Source organism: Idiotropiscis lumnitzeri, chromosome 3, assembly GCF_059441095.1.
Source record: "Idiotropiscis lumnitzeri isolate Australia: NSW breed Sydney's pygmy pipehorse chromosome 3, RoL_Ilum_1.0, whole genome shotgun sequence".
Lineage (NCBI taxonomy): Eukaryota > Metazoa > Chordata > Actinopteri > Syngnathiformes > Syngnathidae > Idiotropiscis > Idiotropiscis lumnitzeri.
The window spans coordinates 3747181-3767859 of NC_142393.1; the positions used below are offsets into that span (position 1 = coordinate 3747181).

The following is a 20679-nucleotide window of genomic DNA, read 5'->3' on the forward strand; positions in this document are numbered from 1 at the left end:
GTTTTTAATTGCCCCACAGGCATAGATGACATTTCCTGAAAATGTTCTGAATCTCAATCTCCGGATTCAATCCTATTAAAGCACTTTTGGAGATTTCGATAATTGAAAATGCATCAGGAGGTAAGTGTGAGCGTTTTACTTATTTGATGGCACGTCAAGCTGAATCATGTTTGTATTAAGTCATACCTTCTGTCCTGGGGGTCGGCGTCACAGTACGTTATGGTGTTTAGTGGATAATGACGCCTGAAGAAGATCCTGCAGAAAACATGTCAGTAAAATTAGAACGACTTTGTACCTTTTCACCATAACATCACATGTGCTACCGGGTGACAATAAATTAAATATATATATATATATATATATATATATATATATATATATATATATATATATATAAAATAAAAAAAATAAAATAAATAAATAAAAAAAAACTTCCAATGTTATTTGACCACGCCAGAGTGATTGAGAGGATTTTTTTCTCCACCATTGTAAGTGTCAATCGAAAAAAAAAAACTTACTTGAGGTAAGGGAGACAGAACACCGGCCGTAATTTCAGTACATGGATAGAATAAAACGTAGACATGGTGGAAATTCAGAAACAATAATCATGATCATCGAGGGATTGGTGAATGAATTGACTATTCCGTTGATTGGATTTGTTTTGCTTAATAAATAAATTTCAAACAAACAAAACATCAAAGATGTTGGGCACTTCAAGCTATTTTGCCAATCCGTCCTCCGTCTGCGACCCTTCCTTCCGTCATACTGAATGGAAATGTGTAAATTTTTTGACGGAAAATGAGTGCTCCTCCTCTCGTGCAACCACTCCACCCCGTATACCAACATGGTGAACACGCACGAACCAAGTGACACATGGTGATATTTCGCATTCGGTCTGAAGTAGTGTATTGGCGGATTATATACAAGACAGGCTGGGCGTGTTTTTGTCAGTCGTTAATGAAATGGGCGTTCGTGGGTACTTGACCCAGTCAGCGATGCTTATAAGGACGGACAAAAATCAAGTTCCGTCCTTTTTAAAAAAATCTTCTCGTCCTCCGTCCCCACAATGGGAAGACGGATGGACCAAAGGATATATATTTTTTTCAAAATAGATTTGAAGATTTTTTTTTTCCAAGTAAATTGAAAATACCCAAAGCTTCTGTGGCGACACATCAAACAAAAAGGTTCAGGTGAGAAATAACGACTTGATGTACTTACTTTCTGTGACTGTCCGTAAGCATGATGCCCTGCGGGGACACTTTACAGTGGACGACGGTGGCGGTAGGCAGAGGATTGGTCGCCAGCGTCTGGCTGATGGCCTTGGCTATGGCTTGAGGGCCAGTCAAGGACTCCATGTCCACAGAGTTAATGTAGAGCACGTTGGACGCTGCAAGCCAAGAAGTAGAACTCATCGTCAATTTTCTGATGCAGGACAAACGGCGCATGCGCTACAACCCAAAATGGAAGCGGTTTATGTGAGAGATAGCAGCGGTCCGGTATTTACCGTGAGACTCCTCCGGAACCTTTTGAACTGTAAAGTAGAGGTGACACTGTGAGGCAAAGTGGATGACATGTCCCTAATTCTGCACATACCAGAAAGGAGGCGCTTACCTGTTCCTTGTTTCAAATGTTCCGCAACTGGGTCGGTGGGTGTGGCCAATTCCAGCGCCTCCTCGTTTGGATCTGCACGAGGCAAACACATTTAAAGCATCACACGCAACTGGGGGGATATTATTTGTGGCTGGCAGTTATTTTACCTTTGGTGGGGATCATGAGCTTGCAGGGCAGTGCCAAGGGAGTCATGGAGTGTTGGTAAACCAGTGCGGAGAGACAACCTGCGGTGAAATAGTATGTGAGTCGGGTCCATGGCGAGATATTAAAATAAGTTCACATGCACTCACCAAAGTAAGGCTCATTGGGACAACCCTTCAGACGGACGCCTTTGGGGCTAGTTTCGATCAGGAAATGTCTCACCAGTTCGTTGGTCAGATCAGCAACTAGATGCATTGAAAGACAGCATGGGAAATGATCCAATTTCAATAAATTGACCCCAAATTTATTATTATTATTTTATTTATTTTATTATTTTTATTCTCATCGAGTGTCTTTCTTCAATTCATTCAAGGTTATCAGCTGTATGTTTTTTTTTTTTTTGGGGGTGGTTACAAATGTGGTTGTACTGTATTTTGATAACTTGCGTGTTAAATATTAGCGGAATTAGCGACAGAAACAATTAACATCTTGACATGCATCAAGAGACCGATGTAACAGAGACATCACTTTTCCAAAAAAAAAAAAAAAAAAAATGTCAGCCTTGAATAATAAATAAACCGTAAGTAATACAATTTTTTATTTCTTTCGTCTGTGCGGCCCACCGTGACCCAGTCTACAGTAGCCTGCGGGCTCGTAGAGAGAGAGAGAAATAGATATTTAATTTTCACATTTACAGAATTCCAGATGGTACCTTTTTTGCTTTGTTGCACCGTTGGTGGTGGGCAGGCCACTTTCAAGGCAAGACCGTAAGCCCCGCGGAAGGAGTGGCTGTCCCTGATGACGAAGGCGCCGGGCTCCCTGTCCTTCAGCACATTAATGGCTGAAAAAAAAAAAAAAAAAATCAAGAGTGAAGGCGGCGACATGACATAACGTGACGGCGACGGGAATGCGTGCAGAGCTTGCGCAAGTCACCTTGTTCTCGAGAGATGTCGGGCTTGTACCAGAACTTGGACGTGTCTTGGACAAACTTAACATTTATCTTGATGTCCGGATAACCATCTTTTGAAGACAAAAGGAAATTGTGAATTTGGAGAGCAAAGAAAATAAAAAGTCAAACATCCACAGCTCGTTTTGTTATATCTCACCATAGATGGACTTGGAAGTGTCCGGGTAAGACCCCGTCAAGTTTGAACCTCCAGCCTCAGCTGCCAGGTTCTTGCTATCCATCCTATCTGCGTCCCCGCTGCTTGCGTGTCTCTTCACTGGCAGCTGGGGGGAAACGGGGAAGGCGGGCGTGGAAGGCGGCTGAGCCTGCCGGGACGTAGCACCCAACTCATCAGGGGTACTGTGGCTGCCGGCTGCAGCTCGTCGGGCCGTCAGGGGGCTGGCGGGTGGCACACTTGCGCCGCTCGTTTTGGGGTTTCGGCCAATTAAGGGGCTGGAGGGCAAGCTGTCTCTGCTGCCACCTGCTGGTGGGGTGCGTCTGACCGGTGAAGGACTGGCTTGGCCCAGGCGTCTTTGGAGGGCGGGGCTTGGGGGGGTGTTGGTGGCCACTGTGCGATGGAGGGTGTTGGGGCTACCGGGGACGGTGTGGACGCCCATGATGTTTACCTGCGAGCCATCAGGGGAGGCGTGTGTGTGAGGATAAAATGGTGTTGGGCTGTGGTTAGAAGAGCCATATCTCCTGTTAATAAAGGAAAAAAAAAAAAGATTATTCATCTGAGGTTCTCGGTTTTCAAAGGAGAAATTTATCTCGGGGCAACAATTGGTAGTTTGTAATGATTGGAGTCATTGACTGAGCAATTAATTCCTTTTTAAATTTATTTTCATTGTGGAACCTGGTGCATTTTAGGCCAGATTTGAATAATTCATACTTCCAGTTCAGTGCATGCATTGGCTCTCATAAGTTTCCAAATATTACCTGAGATATTTTGAGATGTGTGGATATACACATGACCCTTTTCTGCCACATTCTCAGAATGTGAGCTTTGAGTGTCAGGCGTACACAGATACGCACCCTTCAGGGCTGTGTACAGGACTGCTGGAGGTGAGAGGACCGCTGAACTGTTGTGCTCTAAATTCCACAAAACCACGATTATCTGCAATGGACGAAAAATACATCAACGTAAAAAAATAAAATAAAATAGAATGTGTTAATTGTCTTGCATGGATTAAAAACACATTTTAAGAATAAAAGGTGGGACTGACAAAAAAAAAAAAAAAAAGCAACAACCAGGATTGTTACACTGTATTACCTTGTTCGCCATGACTGAAAGCTGAGTCTGATCAGGGGAAAAGGACAAAAGGAACCAGTCAGAAAAGTGGGGAAGACGCACAAAAGCAAGAAAATAATGAAAAGCATTTTTGCGAGCGACAAGCAGTGACTGTTTCAAACGACAGAGGGCAGCAGAGATGCAGAATGACGAGAAACACTTGCACTTTGTTTATCAAATCAGACTTTACTGACCTGATGCAAATTTTTGATTCGGCTTCATTCCTGCTGACATCCAGCCTGGTGGCGAACGAGCTGCAGAAAGAGCCACGATTATATTATCATTACAAGTCATTGACAACCAATATCCGCTGATCACGATGTGCCGGTTGTGTCACGTAACACAGCACAAATTACTTCGTTATTGCATTTAAGTTAAATAAGTTAAATTAATGACGTTAGAATTATTTTCTGTACTTGTTTGTTTCCTTAATGTGCCTTATATATGTGGACATTTTCAAAAATAAACCTGTTCATTGAGCCTGCGCCTTATTATCCTTATTTTATAGTCCGAAAAATACGGTTTACATATATTTGCACACAGCTGCTGTGTGTTATTTGTGGCGAGGTCGTGTGTTCACCCTTTTACATAATTACAGGCAAATCCTGCGAGTGCAAACAAAACTGCTCAGCGTCTTAAAATCCCATCTGAAGAGTGCGATGTAGGACTGACGAGATGACGGTGATTGTGCAAGCATGTGCCTCCCTCCTGCTCCTCCTACAGGCACCGACCGCCACTTTGGGAAAGTACGTCTATGTGAGGGAGAGAATGACATGGAACGAGGCTCAGAGCTACTGTCGTGAGTTTCACACGGATTTGGCTCCGGTTGTTAATGATGAGGAAGTCAGGAAGCTCCATGAAATCAGTGGCCCCGTGGTTAGTTTCTGGACCGGACTGGTGAGGAACGACACCGACAGAAACAAATGGATGTGGTCAGGGGGTGGCGCGGCATCGGCGATTCTCTGGGCAAGAGGGCAGCCAGATGATTGGACGAATGAAGACGCCGGCTTAATGATCAATTCTAAGATTCATGATGCAAATCGACTTCATCGGGAAACTTTTTTTTGCTTCGATGCCATTGTTGTGAGGGAGAAAACGAGCTGGGAGGAAGCTTTGGACCACTGCAGAGAGAAACATAGCGACTTGGCCAGCGTGACATCACAGACAGACATGCTGTTGATCCAGAGCGAGCTGGATGAGAACCTCTTGACTGAGCATGTCTGGTTGGGTCTGCGTTTCTTCACAGGGGGCTGGCGCTGGACGGACAGGGCGCACTTGACGTACGAGGCCTGGATTGGTCACGAGAGGCCTTCATGTCCAGCAGTAAGACACAAGTGTGGCACTTTAAAGGTGATGGGATGGATGCCAAGTGATGATGAAGACACCACTGACATTTTGGGCACCAATAACACACTCGATGGGATGAGTTTGGGAAAAATTCATTTTTGGCAAGAATCAGTGTGGGAGGCTCACGACTGTGAGCAGAGGTTTTATTTTGTTTGCTTCTAAAAAATGCTGATTAGCTAGCTGAAGTTGTTTTTTTTTTTTTTGGTATTGTGTGTCAATGTTTGAGTGTCAAGTAAACTTTCAATAAAATTTCTTCAATACTAATAATGTCATGGCCTTTGCTGCTTGATTTTTCTCAGCACAAAGTCTGAGGAAAATGACTGTATTCTACATTTTGATGTTTGGCGGAAATTCTCACCACAGCCTCCCAGAGCAGGACTTTTGTTGGCAAACCGATCGATATCGTTGTCCTCAAATGCGTCCCGATAGCTGTGGACGGTACCCTGCCAGAAAAGAGTCAACCAAACAGAATCAGAAGAAAAAAAACAACAACAACATATACATAATAAAAAAAATATCTAATGATAATAATACACATACAATAAGCAAGCAAGTAAAAAAAAAAAATATATATATATATATATAAATAAATAAAATATTGATAACTGTAATAAAAATAATAATAATAATAAAGCATCAACTTTATATAGCACTTTTCTACCTCTCTGGGTCTCCCTCCCGCATTGCGAGGCAGTCTGTTGCTGAAATCCGTTGAATGGCCATCTGGCCTGTTGTCATGGCCACTGTGGTACTGACCCTCACTGGTGGTCCGACGCCGGCCCGTCTCCTGGCTTACTTCTGGGGTCATTCCCCTGGATTGTACCCCTGCAATCCCCGCACACAAAATTGATTAATGTCGACAACACAAACTGCTCATTGTTAAAAACTATTTGGAAGCAATGTCAGAAATGTTCTCCAAATGATGTGTAAGAAATAAGAAAAAGGGAGCAACTAAAAGTGAGTGGCGGTGAACAAACCAGAGAAGGAATAGGAGCGATGGCGGTCAGATTGTTGGGGTGTTATGCTTTCACAGATGCCCCGGATACGAGCGTTGTACTCTGAAGCCGGGGCAGGAAGTCAGGGTGGTGGATAGTGGACAGGAGGAATGTAGAGGAGGAAGAAGGTGAGAAGACGTGCAGAGGAAGAAGCAATGGTGGGAAGGGGTTGTCCGATCAGCGTGGGATTGAACAGAAACAGAGAATAAAAACAAACAAAAAAAAAAAGCAACTGATTGGAAAGAAAATGTTCAACTGAAATAATTTGCATGTGAAACAATATTTAATGCAACTAATGAAGCAGTGTGTATGCAACTTAAATCCACTGGGAGGCAGTGTTGAGCTTCCACTGAATTTACCTAACCGTGACCTCACGGAAGCTGGCACCTAAAAACATTCCTGCTATTATTACCTTGCACTCTCAAGCTTGACGTTTATTTTCATTTTAGCTGCAGAGCTAATTATACGTGCACGTCTCATTCCTCTGTTGAATGTGTAACAGGAACTGCTATAATCTGCTCGTTGGCCCTGATGGGGAGCTTGAGTTGAAACTTTACAGATTAAACTCTGACTCCTGTGAGGCATTTTGATACACTGAGCCTTGTCAGACATCAATAATGCGATTACGTGAGCGTTCGGCACAGCCCGGCCTTACCGGCAATACGGTGAGCTACCAGGCCCTCGAGGTTCAACGCCCCCTCCGCAGCATCCTGCTCTCGGGCCAGAGAGGAAGTGGAGGTGTCCTTGGGTTGAGGGGTGAGAGGAGGAAGTGGAGAGGAGGACTCACTGCAGCCCGGATAGGGAGATGAGCCCATCAAGTCCGGAGAGTGGGACACCGTGCCGACCATGCACGAGTTCACCGGTTTCAACGGCGGATGGACATTGGCGGTGGGATCTTGCCGTGTGTGCATGTAGGGCTCAGGCGTGCGTGTTGGCGTGGTGTTTTGGTGTTGCAAAATGTGGCTGGGCCTTTGAGGACCGGGTACTGGAGACTCCAAAGGAGGGCTCTGGGTCGGAAAAGTCCTCGCGGTCACGTGTGATGGCTGATGGAAAGTATTGTTGAATGACCCGGACGAGCTGTAGCCATGGATGGCCGAGTCTGCCTGGTACGACGGCCTTGTGAGTGTCTGGGAGAAGGGCACAGGTGACGAATTGAAGGTATTTTCTCCATGGGGGGCACTGTGCGACTTGGACATGTGGGAGTTAATCGGGTCCAGGTCGAGCATGAGCATGTTGAGCGCTTCAATGGACTGCTCGATGTCCCTTTGAGAAGCTGAGGAGGGAAAATGCGGCAAGCTATGTGTGGACTGGAGGGGTGGGCCAAACGGATCATCCGGGAGGCTGTACTGGTGCCACGCACTGAGTCCCCTTTGAACAGCCTCCCGGCTACTGGTGCTCCTCTCAGGGGCCCTGGGCATTAGTTTCGGGTTGGACTCAGGACTGCTTGTAGGCGGGTTCCCAAAGGACTGTGAGCGATACATTCCACTTCCATTCTGGAAATTGTTATATCCCCCTGCTGGCGACACAGAGGCGCTGCGCTCCTGCGTTGCAGTGGGCGTTTGCATTCCGTGCACCGGCATCTCACTCAACTTATCGCTGAGAACACCTCGTTCAAGGTAGGGGCCGTCGTTTTGATTTCTGACAGGGGCTTGCGAATGATAGTACAGGTCACCTGGCGTGGCCTGGCCCTCTAAAGACGAGAGTGTGCCCAAACTGTCCACACTATTGCCCTCTTGGCTATTGGGAAGCTCGTCATCAAGAATATCTGTCTCACGCGCGTCAGTGGAGGTGGCACCGATTAGCCTCGCGTGACCCCCGTTGACATGCACCTGCGCAGGCACCAGGTGCCGGACACCGCCTCCCGGACTGGTCGAGGTGGACAAATAAACTTGTCGTTGATGAACAGGCGCCTCAAGTCCGCTCAGAAGCTGGTCAAGTTCTCTCTTTTCCTGGGGGCTAAGGGACGGGTGGCTAACGGCTGCGTTGCCGTGGCTCGAGCCCCCCTGCAGAGACTGACTGTGTTCCTCGGTGCGGTCTGTCTTGATGGAGGCGGTGGAGTTTCCCGAGTCGCTGCTCACAGACAGAGTGTGGTCGACGGCGGGGAGAGAGGCGTGGCCTATTACGGGAAGGGTGTGCTCTGACGGTTGAAGGGGGTGGTTTGGGTGTTGCAAGGGGTTCTCCGGGGCAGTCAAGGGGTCTCCATGGACTGGGAGGCCGTTGATGGTGACCACTCCCTCCAGGGAGTCTTTCTTTCGGACCTGTGCATACAGGCTTCCATCAAGTGGACCTTGACTGTGAACAACATCTGAAAGACAGATCAAATAAAATGATCAAACCTTAAAACCACTGCAGTTCTCTGCACACAAATCAACAACAGCCATCTTGAAAATAGCCCTCCCCATAAGCACAAGGAAGCTCTGGAAGTCTTTTTTTAAACTTTGCGTTATTAGCCCAGCAACCAGCAGCACCGGCCCCATGCACTATTAATAGACACTTTACAGGGCTAAAGGCGGTGCCACCATTGCGTCACTGAGGACCAACTCAGTCTGATGCAAACCAGGGTGGACACTGACCAGCAAACAGAATGTTGAAAGAATACTGCATTTCATTCAAACTGAAGGCCTGAAAAAAATCTATCCTGCGGCTAAGCTCTGAACATTCAATTACCAGTAGAACTTGGGGATTGGGCAAAGAAGCCCTGCAGAGTCAAGGTGGTGGCATACACATGGAATAAACAGCTGACAATTATGATGCACTGCATGCAGCACGAAATTTAATTGGTAATAGTCATGCTCAAATTTTCAGCAAAAAAAAAACCCAAAAAAACTTGTGCTCATTCTAATGTAGTCCGGCGCACACCAACAACAGCTGACCTATGCGGGGGGTGCGACCCCAAGGGACAGGTGGTGGATCACTCCAAACAGTTATTTCAAACATCATGTCAACACAACTTGTCCCTTTCCTTGCTTCTCATGGCAAGGAAGGACTCATTAGCTTGAACCGTCAGTCTCTGCGAGGAGCGCCATGAAGAAATCTTCCTTACCCGATGCAGATGTGATTATCCGGCAATCTCCCTCTCAAAAAACGACACAAAATAATCCTTCACTTCCACATAAGTGAAGAGTGAGCCGTCTCCTGTTGCTCGTCTCTCTGTGTCCTCCCATCACCAGAAATGCGTTTGACGCGAGCGAGGCGGGGCTGCACCACCACTTGATTCTTCCCAGCAGCAGGGGAGTGGCTACACTTTGGACAGAACTCCCATCTGTCAACATTCTGATGTCATTGGTCAGGGTGGGGCGGAGGGGGGGGGATCCCTACATTGAAAGCCGCCATGAATGTCCATGATCTTAACAGGCTATGCAGTTCATTGTATCCTCAAAATTAAGTCAGAAAAAAATAACAGGCTGAATTACCCGATGTCACTGAGCTGCATCCTCCCATGCATGGGCTGACGCCCGGTTAACAAAACATTTGCTTTTGCGCCCTCACTTGCCATGTAGGCCTCAGCCTTGATCGAAAGAAATAGCAAACAATCCTAGGCACAGCAAAAACATACGAGATAGAGAGAGAGAGAGAGAGAGAGACAGAGAGGGAGAGAGAGAGAGATATCACAACTGACTCAATACGCTGCAATAATAATAATATTCCAAAAATAACAATATGCCAATGAGTAGTGTTGTTATTGTCTGTCTACATGTGCTGCAGCACCACTTGTGGTCAAACATCTGTCAACTTTTTGAGCACCATCAACGACAATTGCCGTCAAGAGGATGACGTAAACTACTTACATAGACACACACACACGTATAGCACGATACATGCACACACACTACTACTAAATACTATTAGTACTCGTGCGCAAATAATTTGCTAAGTTAGTCAAAATCTTCCCACGGGTGATATTTGAAAATATTTTGATATGATTTTGCCATCAGAAGCAAATTTTCATTGTCTTTGTTTTATAGAAAAAAAAGGAGTGTTCAGAGGTTTGAGGTATTACTAAAGCAAAAAATCCTTAGCATCCAAGTCACAGTTCGGCACAAAAAGCAAATTTTCCGTGATTTTTGGTCCAAACTAAGTGAGTTATGAAACCATCCCGTATCTTACTGATGATTACTAAAAAAATGGAATGAGACAGATGGAGTTTCAATATTGCGCGAGCCTTGAAAAATCAGTTAGAATGCTCTAAATGGGCTGGCACTCAATAGGTTGTCTTTTTTTAAAATGAGTGGCATGAGTGAAAGTATTCTAACACGTGACTGACTATCAATGCTATTCATTAGCCTGTCTATGCCATTTTGTGTGTTAGCATTAAACTAGCAGATTTTAAAGGTGCAGCTATGTGGTTTGTTTTAAATACATACAATATGCCATTCGTTGGCTCATGTTTAGTTTGAAAGTAAACTTCATGGTGGGGCAAAGATTTTTTTCATTATCAATTTTGATGAAAAGTGGTCATGGAAGGAAGTTTGCACTTTACCGAGCGAACAATATGAACAATAAACAAATTCAACGGCAGTCTGACACTTTTATAAATGGTTTTCTGTCCCAGTGAATGACTGGTTACCAGTCCAAGAATTATGCCACCTCTCACCCTAAATCAGCTGGGATCAACCAACTCCACTTCCCTGTGACCCTCAACAGAATAAGCAGCACACAAAATGGATAGATGACGATGCAATGCCGCTCATGTGGCTTAAAGTAAAGCAGCAGCAATGTTGATGGCTCGGAGAAGTCCTTTTGAAATCTGAACACGCGCTTTGCATCCAACTGTGACCACAAAAGGATCCAATGTCGCGGCAAGGCACCTGACATGCCGTTATCACTCACATTCACACCAAAGAGCTTCAAATCATCGTGGCAGCACTGCGGCGGGGTATTAACGGTGGCGACCAGGATTTTGAACGCAAATGGAGCTCACAACCTTCCCTAGTGGCAGCAGACCTCAAATTAGATCAGGTGAGTCATTCGGGCGGTGCGCCATGCACACCAAATGCTCGTTCGCCTCGTGTATTGCCCGTTTGTTTTTAGCAAGTGAACGGTGCCGGTTGGAGGTCCGCACACTCGCTCACAAACACACGCGCCAGCTTGGGTGTCTCGTTGGCACGTCACAAAGTTGGCAGCCGTTAAAAAAAGCCATTTTAAAAAATTGCGGCTAATGGTTTGTTATAAATAGATTCAGTTGAGCAGCGTGTGTCACTGCTGTGTCAAGAACCCAGCTGGGAAGTGGAGTACGTCGTGGTGTGTACATGCACTTTGGTCCACAAGGATTTGGACTGTGAGTTTTTGTTATTTTGCTTTTACACGCCACCACATTGGAAAATATGGCGTTTACAAAAATGTTTTGCTTTCAATTGTCCAAATACTTTTCAGACCGTACAAAGTGACACGATCGGAATCGTTCGTGATTTGTCTTGATTGCGTTTGGTTTAGGATTTAGTTTCAGGTTTTCCTTGTGTTTCTTTGCGTCTCATTGGTTTATTGTTTACACTTGCGCTCGTCAAGCCGGCTTTTTGTGTTAAGCCAATCAGCTCCCTCCAACCCTTTGTGTCTCGTCCAGATGTTCCTCGTTGTCCTGTTAATTTGTTTGGATTTAGTTTCCGGTTTCCTTTCCTGATCGTCTCTGCAAGTTGTCGTCTGGACTTGATCCGAGCCACGTCTTGTCGCTTTTGTTTTTTTAATGAAGTCAAATTTTCGTCAAGTCCTGTTTTCCTTGTTTTTGTTTTTAAACGTTGTTTCTTTTTGTTTTGCACTTCATTATTTATTTATTTTTTTTCTTTAAATTAAACCAAGTCCACCCCGCAATCGCGCTTCCCTGCATTTGGTTCCACAGCCTCTCGCTCAAATCGTGACATCAGCTACATAAAATGGGTGTACAGTCATTCCTGAGCGACAAAAGCTGAGTGTACACTTGATTGTTTCATAATAAATTTGTTGTTTTTGCGGTGTATAGACACAAAATAAAACTTCCTTCAATGTACAAAGACCTCTGGGCCTGACTGGAGTTTGTTTTCACTATTGTGAGATTAAAAGTCTGGAGTCAACTCAAATCTCGGTGGGTGTACAAGAAAACAGTAAAACTTCACTCTGCCACGCAGGGAAAAAAAAAACACACGAAGGTGTTTAGTGTCCTTTTGAAGTCACCCAAAGTGTGAAAGATGAAGGCGTCTCTTTTCTTTCCGTAAGACCACATCTTAAAACGTCAAGCGCAATTATACACACTGACAGGTCGGGGCAGGAATGTGGGGACACACAGTGATGTCATCTCGCCACTGGATGTGACATTCAGCTTCCATATCGCCGTGACGACAGCCAGTCTGCATGCCGGCAGAAGGTGACGGACAGCCGGCCGTCATGTCCCGTGCCTCCTAAAAAGCCATCTTACAAAATCTTCAAGGGATCTAATAATAGCGAATAATATCCTCACATTTCTCTTGTAAATAGTGGACATTTGCAGAGTGAGTTTTGACGTGACAGCACATCACTCAGCAATGGCATGTGTCACCGTCACGGTCGGAAAATCAGTGACTGACGGTGTCTGGTTTTAATATGGGCAATGTCGGACCTCCCGTTCCATCCATCAGTCACTCTTTAGAGGTAACGTGATGTGATCGTATTGGTGTCACCCACCAAGATGACGGTCAGGATGATGTCATGCTCAAGACATCCCATTACAACTCCCGTCTAATTGACATATGTCTCCATGCCGGGAGGAGACGCCATCAGGAGCAGGTTGAGTCCAAAATAGCCATTGGGAGGAGAAAGAAGGCTTTGAAGAGAAGAGGCGAGTCGCAGCGGGGTTTCGAGGACTGCTGGGATGTGAACCTGCTGCTGCAGCTCACCGCGCTGTCAGCGACGCGTCCGGCTCCAAGCATTTTCTTCTCGTGTGACACACACAAGCACATATTTCAAATAGTTGGCCGCTCTCCATTTCTGCAGGCCGAATATATTTAGTTTCTTTGGTCGGGGATGTACAGGTAGACGCTAGTGTAGGTTTGGCTCTGGAGCAACAAGTAATGAGGGCCACGAATTAAGAGACGTTGCTACTTGTAAAAACTCCCACAGCAGAGTATAACTGTCCAGCTCTCAGGCTGACTATCCAAGGTCCTAATTATTCTGATATGTCTAATGAAAAAAAAAAAAAATCTGTCTTTCCTGAGTCATTTTAAGCTTCGTCAATGTCGCACCATAGTGTAAATCATATCATTCCTTTCAAGACAAGCCACAGTTTATTTTTTTTATTTGAGTAATTTTAAACTGAGCAATTACACTGCTCAATAATTTCCCCATTTTTTCTTTCAATAAATAAGCTTTGTCAAATTATTATTTTTTGCATTGATTCAGAATCGGTCCTCATTTTTTTCTTTCGGACGTAAGGATTTCATAATAATAATAATATTATAATACAGGCAATATATTATTATTTATGAATTAATAGATTTTTTTCTCTGAAACATAGCTATAAATTACAACGCATGCTAAAATCCATAATGCCCACCCTTTGGTAGGTCCAAATTTAAAAAAAAAAAAAAAAAGATGACTAGAAAGACTAGAAAAAATCTGCATCAAAAATAAATAAATACCGACCAATGAAGCCATCTCTAATTTTAAATTACTGTTTACCGGTGTTGTCAATAAAAAAAAACCAACATCCTCAACAATGTCACGACGGACTACCAGGTTGGAAGATAATGCAAGCATTCACGTTAACAAAGAGCTCACGGTTGGACTCACCAGCCAAAGAAAGGTCCGGTTTTCTCTTCACGTTTTCCTTCTATCAGTCCTCGCAAATACTCAAGAAAATGACGTGAGTGGACCCACACATAAAACTGCCGACGTCTGCCTTGCCTGCCTGTGTCCCTTTCTGTCACCGTCCTGCTATTCCAGACATGTTTCACGACTCGGCCCGGCCAAATAGGGGAAGGGGTTGAAAACAAGGAAGACTGCCTTCAAGCCTTCTCAACGCCACACGCAAATTTAGTGCTTCATAATACATCCGCTGATAAAATAATTCATATTCCCTTGCTCCGTGTTTGTTTTCTGTGCTGGCCGATTAATTCTGTTGTCATGAAAAATCATCTGTTTGTATTTAAACCAGAGAAGTTTCTGTTGTTATGAAAGCAGCACACGACAGTGCTAAAGTAACTGTTAGACATTTTGGCTGTTCCGGAACCGGAACCTTCCGAGTTGCGGTGGCAGCGAAGCCGGCAGCTGCCGGGGGAACTGCGTTATTAGCGGATCAAAGTCAAGCTGACACGCGTGCTTGCATTACAGTGTGAAAATTGCAAAGGACTCGATGTGCTAATAAGATCATGAGTGTAGTGACACGCACACGCACAGGTGAACTCTAACGAGGAGCACCGTCCCGCTTCGGGCTTGTGAGTGAGCATGACAGCAACAAGCATTGTCCTCCTGTAAACTCTTTGCTGAGCTCTTTCAACTCCATGTCCGAGGTCACGGTCAAACACGGCGCCAGGAGGAGTAAAGCGACATGAATTCAGACAGCCCCACCGGAACACCGCGACAAATGAACAAGTTTGGCTTCTGCAAACGAGCCCCTGATGAGTGATTGTTTCAGCTGTGCTGCGACGAGCTGAATCCAATTCACCGCCATGAAAGATTCTCGTGCTGTGAGCACATGCTGCGGTCAAAATCTGTATTTCACCTTTAAATGACATTGGCGGTGCATCCAAATATCCCCCTCGCAGGGCCGATAAACTTTTCTCAGACACTATTCTACAAGCCACGTCATACTATTTATAGAGAATTGTATGCAGATGGTGTTAAAAAAAAAAGTCTTCCACTTGGCTGGACAGTCAAGAGATTCAAATTGGAGAAATTACAGGACAGGAGTTTTCCCGCAGAGTGCCTGTTTAAATAGGATGCAATTTGCAATTCGGGCGATTCCCGCTGACCTTCTTGAAACGTTTCAATTACCACAAAGTCTCTCTGAGGAAGTCCATAAAAATCAAATGGGTCTTGGTGGATGTGGTACCCGACTGGCTGCCATTGAAATGACTCCAGTACTGAAACGTGTGCATGTGTGCGCATACCGTGCTGGTCATCCGCGCCTCCCTCACAGCGATGAGTGAAGTTCTCGTACGAGTCCCAACGGATCAGAGGATCCTGAGTGTTGTAATCTACGCAGACACTCGGCCCATTCTCCAGATGGCCTAGGCCTGAGGAAAACGAGTTGTGACGGGGACGAGGCTCATCAATTTTGGAACAATTAGGAAGCAGTCAGCAAAAAATAAATAAATAAAAAAAGCACACTACCTTTGATTTTCTGTGGACCATAAGAAAATACAAACTCCACCTTGCCATACTCTGGGAATCTGTCATCTGTAAATGGAAAAAAAATACTTTAAAAGAGAGGTATAAGAGTAAAAATATCAACTCAGAAATCTGCTTTAGGAGAAGGATCATGATGAAGCACACCTGCAAATACAAAAAAAAATGTGCAAATTTTGTAGATTGTAGTTTTGTAATTACCCATAAAAGCCTCTGAATGACCGCAAAACATTTTTCTCTTTATACTAGCCTGAATGATGAAGCTCATGCCCTTGGTTCACTTTAGTTGCTTGGCACCAAACTACCACCAGATGGCACCAAAATGCTAGTTTTTAGACTCACCATGGCTTTAGGCTCAACACAAAAACAGCAAATAGGAGAGTTTTTCAACAAATAATGGAGGATGGCTTCCCTTTCAATATCTCGAAACGAGCACTTTTGCAAATGCTAATCCTTGAATATGTAGGGGTAACAATATAGTCCTTAAAACTTGCTGTGGTCAGTCAGCAGTCCCGACCACCACAGGGTGGGTCTCGTTAACCCTAAGACAGTGCTTCCCGACCTTTATTGAGCCAATGCACATACATATTTTCCAAGACAAAAATCTCATCATCAATCAGTCATATAATGGGCATACCTTCTGCCATCCAATGGGAGACCATTTACGTTCACGTTCTGCCTGTCACTACATTGCTAATTTAACTAGATGAACATAGATTACACATAATTTGTAGATAGATAACATTGAGACCAATTAGATGATTTGATCATTTCTCTCAAAGCACAATAATGTGCCATAACAATCTGGTTGGGAATCCCTGCCCCTTAAAACATTTTCTTTTACGTATTACTGGCAACTCATCAGGATATAATCCAAATAACAATATTGTACTCAAGTAAATTCTCCTCCCTTATGGGTTCTGTGGTCGGGATTACTCTGGGTGTAAGTATATTCTTGGCCACTAGATGGTGACACAAAACTATTTTGAACAAAGAACAAGAAGGAAAACCCAAAGGCTACAAAAAAACAACTGCAGTAAGTTCCTTTTATAATGTACTTTTTTGGGCATTATTATCATGAGATTGTAAAATTGTTAATTCGGAAAAGTTGTGTAAACACAGGGGGATCGATGCACTGTTATACTGTACCGTACAATATTTTAATGTTCTCAATGTTGCTATAAATGTGTCTGGGATTATAGACTAATAATTAAGTGCCATAAATGCTACAAAAAACATGAATTTCACTAAACGCGGGGGGATGTGGAGCAAAACTATACTTCAACATGCACACACATGTAATGCCATGATTTTGCCGTCTTACCTTTGAATGTCTCGTCCAATTCGCTCTTCCCAAACACCACTCCCAGATCATGGATGGCACACGTGTGGAACTGCACCCTGAACACGACATCCCTGGTGGGGTTTCTGTAGCGCTTGTGGTAACACTTGAGCTGCGGCAGGTAGATGAGTGTACAGACGTGTGTGTGTGGCGTGACGATAACACAAAGATCAAACATGAAAAGCTCAGAGAGAGGTGGAATCACTCACCAGGATGTCGCCCTTTAGCAGGAGGCCGGGTTCGATGGTGATACAAATGCTGGTGTTGCCGTCTCCCTGCACGTTGCTGCGTAACGACAAGAACAGCAGAATTATAAGACAAACAAAAAAACAGACGAGCTACTAATGACTGCATACTATATTCCCGACGTGTAGACGGGCTGCATCGCCTGGTAAATCTTCAAGAATGGACGGCAGCCTGGGCAGGACCGAGAAAGAGTGGGCATTTACTGCTAATTTCATTTTACGGCTCATCAAATATTTGCAGGTTGCATACTCACCTCCTTTGGACTCAAAGTTAGGAATTCCGTGCATGATGACGTGGTGCAGGAACAGGGGCTTGTTGTTGATTTTTATGTGGCCGGACAAAAGGCCGTTAAAGTATTGCACGTACCTAAAGGGCAAAGAAAGCAGCCAACTGAGTTCAATTCCGTCTATCCATTTTCTATATCGCTTTTCCTCATTTGGTTCACGGTTGGACCAGTTATAAAACTCGTTGAACTTAATTTGCATATTTTTATAACGGCTCAAACATGCAAGCAAGAAGGTCAGAGTCAAGATTCCAACCCACAACCTCTAAGTTTTAAATCAAGCCTGTATTACTTCAATCGAAGCATAATAAATCAAAAAAATACAAATAATCAAATGCCAGCATTTTTCCCTCCACTGCTGCTTCTGTTTCCTGAGATTATTTCACTCTGGTCCACTGTGGAAAATGCTCGAGTGAATTGTTGTTTACAGAAGACAATTGGGGGTCCGGTGAGTTAGCGCGGCCTTCTTGTTCAACATCATTGTGAGGAGGACACCTGACATGACCTTGACCGCGAGGAGGCCGCATGCCTTGCTCCTCTGACGGACGCCAGATGGTTCAGTTAGCTGGCACCTCACCGACGGAAGGAAGCAAGGAGCCAATGGTTGTGATGTCAAGTTTTTAAAGTGCACATTTTTACGTGTTGAAAGCTCCAACTTCCTCCTGATTCTGTAATGTTATAAATGATCACTTAATGACACAACATGCTTTTGTTTTAAATTTCAACTTGAACACAGCCAAGTTTTAATACGTCACATGCGGGTTGAGGGCTGAGATAATTATAACTGAAACGGGAAATAGCAGCTCGGCCGAGGACGAGCCATCAGATTTGGAAGCAATTTTTTTTTTTTCTGTTTCTTCTTATCTCCCGCCTCTAAAGTTCTTTGATTCCGCAACATGCTTGATGACATCATCTCAAGGCCATCACACTGGTGGAAAACAGGCTTCTCGAGGGAGCTCTCTTGGCATGCGTGGAATCTCTCAAACAAGCACAGTGGATGCCACCACATTTTCACACAATTATCCCAATTCAAACTAAATTGCAGACAAGGAAAAAACGCTTTTCCTGTGTACAAGAATGGACCGCATTTGGACCAGTCATTGGAAAATTCGGTGGTTTGGGAACACGGCGTGCATACTTTGGACTGCGTGTGAAGCATACATTTCCAAACAGGGAGCGCGGAGGTAACACCTCACCTTCTCTGCGACGGCTGGCCCATTGGAAGTGCTTTGTCCTCGTAGAAACGCCTCATGGCGAACCGGTCCAACGCCTGGTCAGCACTGTGAAGGTAGAGCAACGCTGGCATTACACGGGAACCTTTTGAAGAATTATTCTGCAGAGTTTCTGAGTTAACTGTCAAGTTCGAACAACATCTGGCTGCATTAAAGAAAGATGACTCTCCCCAGCTGCTCGCTCTCAGAGAACCAGAACAATAAACCAGCCGGGATGGTTTGTTATGCCACATTCATCACACAGAGGACTCACACACACACACACACACACACACCCACGCCCCCACACACACACACACACCTCAAGGCTTTCAAGACAAAGTGGGGGGGGGATCAAAGTTGAAGACGAAAAGCAGCATTCAACAACACCCGCAATCACGAAGCAGTCAATTCCAACAAGGTGTTTGCTACCTTGCCGATATGTTGCTGTAGTGCATGTAGGCTGCCACCACCACCCCCGTCCGACCTCGGTTTCCCTGAAAAAGCCAAAAGGGCAATATCGTGACGCACAAGTTCGAAATTGGATCGCGGCGTCCGCGCGAGTTTACTTTGTTGTGAAGCACCACCACATTGTGTGGGTCTCCATTGAGCCACGTGTCGATGGCCTTGCACATGCTGCAGATCTTGTCCAGAGGCGGCGCGTGGTAGTCTGGCCAGCCGAACTCCAGCACCTGCCCAAGACGAGCGAGTAAGAAAGAACCTTCTCAAATGTCACCTTTTCCTGTATCATACATGTTTTTTTTTCTTACCTTGGGGTTTAATGATGCGAGGTCGTTCCTCAACTCACTCAAGTTGAGCACCTGAAATTTGGAAGAGCAGATGTTAATGCATCAAAGCCCGCAAGAAAACCGTTGGGATTGATTCAAGGGAGCATTCCTCACCAGGTAGTGTTCACCGTGTTTGGAACGCAACATGGCCGCCACCTCCTTGAGGTGGGCGATGTAGCTGCGCTCCTCGGCAGTGGCAGGGAAGGAGAAGGAGATGATCCTCTCCGTGATGTAGACCAGGTCCACTTCATAGCTCTCCTCCATGTCTTGGACCATACTTTGACTCCTGGCGAGGGCAAGCACCGAGCCGCTTACTGCTTCACACGTCATTTTCGCTTGCTTTATTGTGCTATCAGAGCGGAGATTGTAATTGTTTTGACAGAGAATTTAGACGGCGAGAGGTTTTAGAAAAAGGACGGGGTTGTGGATTTTCGCCAATGGTCCCTCAAGCGCAAGCGTGACGTACCTCTTGAGTTTTAGATGCCGATGGGAGGCGGACAAAAGTTTATTTCAACCTACTCGACAAAATTTGCCTTCTGTCACAGACACGGCCTGAGAGAGTTATTTGATGTATGACGTACACGTATAAGGACAAAAGTGTGCCCATCTATGGGAATATATCCTCCAGAGAAAATTGCTCATACCCTGCAAATGTGTCCAATGAGAAGTCTTCCATGTTCAGTCCAAGTTGACTGTTGCTTTTCTTTCTCATGATGTTAACATGAATTTGGATGTGTGTGTGTGTGTGTGTGTGTGCGTGTCTCACCGTGACTGCTTTCGCTTTATTTCCGCACTCTTGCAGGACCTGGCTGACCCCTGAAGGGAGCAAGGGAACAAACCATAAGCAAATGATTTAATATCAATAATTGCCTACTACGACAATATTTCAGAATCAGAACTTGTTTGACTGTCGCACCCGTGGACGGGATTAATATGACTCCTCTTTTTGGAAGACAGTAAGATCCCAAAGATTGAAGCACACGGGACAACAATGTCTTTATGGGCAAGCACAGTTGTGAAAAGATTTTTGTAGTACGATTTGTGCGGGAAGCCTCCTCTTCAGTGCTCCGACAGGCACCATATGTGAGGCAGGCCTCAGACGCCGCAAAATGAGGGCTCTGTATATAACATCACAACCGTCTGTGGTCTTGTAGCAACATGTGTGGAAGCTGTAAAAACTGCAGGAGGGG

At 44.9% G+C, this 20679-nt stretch overlaps 2 protein-coding genes across 6 annotated transcripts in view; one reads left to right on the forward strand and one right to left on the reverse strand.

Annotated features, from left to right (window-relative positions):
- tns1a (tensin 1a) overlaps positions 1-20679 on the reverse strand; it is a 50253-nt gene that overhangs the window by 3244 nt on the left and 26330 nt on the right. For 4 of the 5 annotated variants that reach the window (XM_088290289.1, XM_088290288.1, XM_088290286.1 and 1 more), the window contains 28 exons: positions 20256-20305; positions 19604-19775; positions 19472-19522; positions 19271-19393; positions 19134-19198; positions 18687-18770; positions 17461-17573; positions 17318-17378; positions 17171-17246; positions 16944-17073; positions 15605-15670; positions 15382-15507; positions 6984-8633; positions 6311-6391; positions 5995-6158; positions 5692-5776; positions 4181-4240; positions 3969-3995; positions 3731-3812; positions 2859-3397; positions 2686-2772; positions 2465-2593; positions 1902-1997; positions 1758-1835; positions 1612-1683; positions 1505-1531; positions 1219-1387; positions 187-255 (listed from right to left, as the gene is read on the reverse strand). In XM_088290289.1, the coding sequence (XP_088146415.1) occupies positions 187-255; positions 1219-1387; positions 1505-1531; positions 1612-1683; positions 1758-1835; positions 1902-1997; positions 2465-2593; positions 2686-2772; positions 2859-3397; positions 3731-3812; positions 3969-3995; positions 4181-4240; positions 5692-5776; positions 5995-6158; positions 6311-6391; positions 6984-8633; positions 15382-15507; positions 15605-15670; positions 16944-17073; positions 17171-17246; positions 17318-17378; positions 17461-17573; positions 18687-18770; positions 19134-19198; positions 19271-19393; positions 19472-19522; positions 19604-19775; positions 20256-20305 (4532 nt within the window). The remainder of the gene's footprint in view (positions 1-186; positions 256-1218; positions 1388-1504; positions 1532-1611; positions 1684-1757; positions 1836-1901; positions 1998-2464; positions 2594-2685; positions 2773-2858; positions 3398-3730; positions 3813-3968; positions 3996-4180; positions 4241-5691; positions 5777-5994; positions 6159-6310; positions 6392-6983; positions 8634-15381; positions 15508-15604; positions 15671-16943; positions 17074-17170; positions 17247-17317; positions 17379-17460; positions 17574-18686; positions 18771-19133; positions 19199-19270; positions 19394-19471; positions 19523-19603; positions 19776-20255; positions 20306-20679) is intronic. The other variant, XM_088290290.1, reaches the window with a different exon arrangement.
- LOC148339457 (putative C-type lectin domain family 20 member A) lies at positions 4662-5495 on the forward strand. Its single transcript, XM_088290294.1, has one exon. It carries the CDS (start codon positions 4662-4664, stop codon positions 5493-5495), a length of 834 nt encoding a protein of 277 aa, XP_088146420.1.

What these genes read in the sequence shown, in the direction of transcription:
- LOC148339457 (XM_088290294.1), top strand. Translation starts at nt 4,662, where the DNA reads ATGACGGTGATTGTGCAAGCATGTGCCTCCCTCCTGCTCCTCCTACAG.